The 2,861-nt window shown below is 37.5% G+C and overlaps 1 protein-coding gene across 1 annotated transcript; it reads right to left on the bottom strand.

The window, feature by feature from the left end:
- Nucleotide 1: 1 nt before the first annotated feature.
- Nucleotides 2-1,230, bottom strand: cxl13 (C-X-C motif chemokine 13). The gene is given in 4 exon segments (NM_001141099.1): nucleotides 2-276; nucleotides 351-431; nucleotides 756-891; nucleotides 1,102-1,230. Coding segments are annotated over 4 exon segments (357 nt in total). The 5' UTR covers nucleotides 1,166-1,230; the 3' UTR covers nucleotides 2-200.
- Between the last annotated feature and the right edge of the window lie 1,631 nt (nucleotides 1,231-2,861).

Below are 2,861 nucleotides of genomic sequence, written 5' to 3'. Positions count from 1 at the left end.
TGTCTTGTACATCTTTATTTTTCTGGGTTAAAGACAATACATTATAAGGACATGAAATAATAACACATAATACGTACAGAGATTATTTCAGAGAAACTAAATCATTTGTTATTACAAATGAATGCATTGGTATTACATAAACTGGTGTTGTGTTCATTCTATTTTGCTTCAGATTGAATGATGTGATGAGGTTTACAATTTTACTGTAGCTGTTCCACTATCGTGTTGATGCCGTCCGTAGTGGTTGAGATGGGGACACCTGCACTTGCCTTGTTCCTGTTGAAAGAGATGGTCTGTGTTTTTAAAAAGTTAGAGTCAACAAAAGTTTTGGTTGCGTGTGATGTATTTACCTTTGTAACAGGGCAATGACTTTGTTGATCCATCTCGCCTCTGGATTCACACAGACGATGGTCTTGTCCTTCTTGGTAACGCTGATGAATGGAGGGGGGTACATTACAGCCAAGGAGAAGTCGAACTACCATAGAAATATATATCTGAGCTTTGCCATGACAATGGCATAATTTATTGTAGCCTGTTGTGTGAAGTGGGAGACTTGAACTCTTCAGTGACTTCTAATGGGTTTGGATGTAAGACAGTAATGTGACACTTTTTATTTATTTTTTTCTTCCACTACTTCCTGTCTTCCATACTTTTCATACATGCATTTGAAAACTTCTGTTTAGTGCTTCACCCAGGCCCAGTGACTCCATGGTTTCATTAGAATATGTTGAAATGGTGACATTCTGTTGACTTACATGATCTCAATGCGACTACAGTGGGATCCTGCTGGTAAGATCTCCAACTTGTGAAACCGCATAGGAGAGATGAAGGCAGAGGACGTCCGGATGCAGCGACACGTCAGACGTGGAGCAAAGCCACCCATAGGAAACGCTGCAGGAATGAAGAGGAAGACCATAATAGGTAAAGCAAAGTAAATGCAGGTCAAGTCAAATCCTTAAAACCAACTGATAGATTAACTTTTTAAAGGGAACAGTTTGTTATGAAAAACATTCATATGCTATGTTTTAGGTCCTATTGCAATTAAAAAAAAATGTTTACTGCAAACTATTTAAGGTGCTTTTTAACAGATCTGTATCTCACCGTGAAGAGCAGCAAAGCAGCAGAGAGTCAGGACGACCAACAAGTAGTGTGGCTTGAAGAGCATCTTGGGTCTGGGTTGGCTGTGGTCGGCTGAGGTTAAAGAACAAGACCGGTGTGCTCTGAGAGAGTGATGGAGCTGATGTGCATTCTGGGTTTATATTGCCGCAAATAAGGAAATAAGGAAATAAGGAAGTGGGTTGGGGAATCCCTCATCACAAAAATAACGGATTCATTAGATTTACCGACATTAATCTATTTGAGTCGGTGTTGGTGGGTATACCTAATATTGTAGCTGTAAGCTTTTTTTTTTTACACCTCAAAACATGAAAATGTTACCTAGATATGTAATCTTGTATTGAGATGCTTAAATTAAATGTACTTGTTTTGAGTTGATTTAGCTTACCCAGTTATTTGTTTTAAGCTTGATTACACTTGATTTCACATGCAGAAAATGCTTTAAGATCTGCAGTCATTTTATCAAAAATCTAGGTAAGATTTGCATTTTTGGCAGTGTAATTAAAGTACCCTTTCAAGTACAATCAGATTTTTGCAGTAAATGAAATTCTACTTTCCTACATTAACCTTCAATTCTACTGTAACCTTATAATGAAACCTCTGAAACTGAACAGAAGCTGTCTTCATATCAGAAACATCTAGACAAAATTAGTCATACATAGAGCAACATATATATCTCTCTTTGTTGCTCTATCACCTTTCTCTCCCCCCCTTCTTGCTCTCTCCTCTCTCCCTCTCGATCTCATTCTGTTTTATATATACATTAGTCTTTAACAGGGCTGTAAAGGTTACAGTCATTTAAGCAGCAGTTGAGGCAGATTGATGTTTATGTCATTACAGTTCCAAATGGAATGTACTGACACACTCTTGGCCACTACATAACGTAGAAATGAGCTTCAGCCGTCGTTGACATTGCAGATAAAGCAAACTACTGCCTTAACTGGAGCAGGGGAGAATACAGTAGCTAGGTGGGTGAAGAGATAACAGCATTCTATCATGATAAGGTTGAACTTTTCGTGATACATTAATATGCTGTCAACATTGAGAATAATCATTTATTGATAAAGATATGTGAGATTAACATCTGAAGATTATAGTGTTGTGTATAACAGGCAGTATGTATCATGCTAACAGACAGATTATCTCCAGACTATCTATAGAGACTAATCCATGCAGTACGTATCATGCTAACAGACAGATTATCTCCAGACTATCTATAGAGACTAATCCATGCAGTACGTATCATGCTAACAGACAGATTATCCCCAGACTATCTATAGAGACTAATCCATGCTGTGTGTATCATGCTAACAGACAGATTATCTCCAGACTATCTATAGAGACTAATCCATGCAGTACGTATCATGCTAACAGACAGATTATCTCCAGACTATCTATAGAGACTAATCCATGCAGTATGTATCATGCTAACAGACAGATTATCTATAGAGAGCAGTGGCAGTCGATGCCTTTTAAGACGAGGACAATACATTTTTTTAAATGAGCATGGCCTTATTTATATTACAGTAATATTGGATGACTTGTTCATATTCCATTCACCCAGCTCAATGTAACATCGATAGGTTTAGGCTACTACATGAAACTCAAATTGTCCCTATATCCACCATGATGTTGCTACAACCTAGCATATGAATGAAAGTTTACAACATACAGTGAAGAAAGAAGATTTACAGCCTTTGGAGAGTATTTAGAACCCTTGACTTTATCCACATTTTGTTACGTTA

Source organism: Salmo salar, chromosome 15, assembly GCF_965601325.2.
Source record: "Salmo salar chromosome 15, fSalSal1, whole genome shotgun sequence".
In the NCBI taxonomy this organism is placed as follows: Eukaryota; Metazoa; Chordata; class Actinopteri; order Salmoniformes; family Salmonidae; genus Salmo; species Salmo salar.
This window is presented reverse-complemented; position numbering and strand designations above follow the sequence as displayed.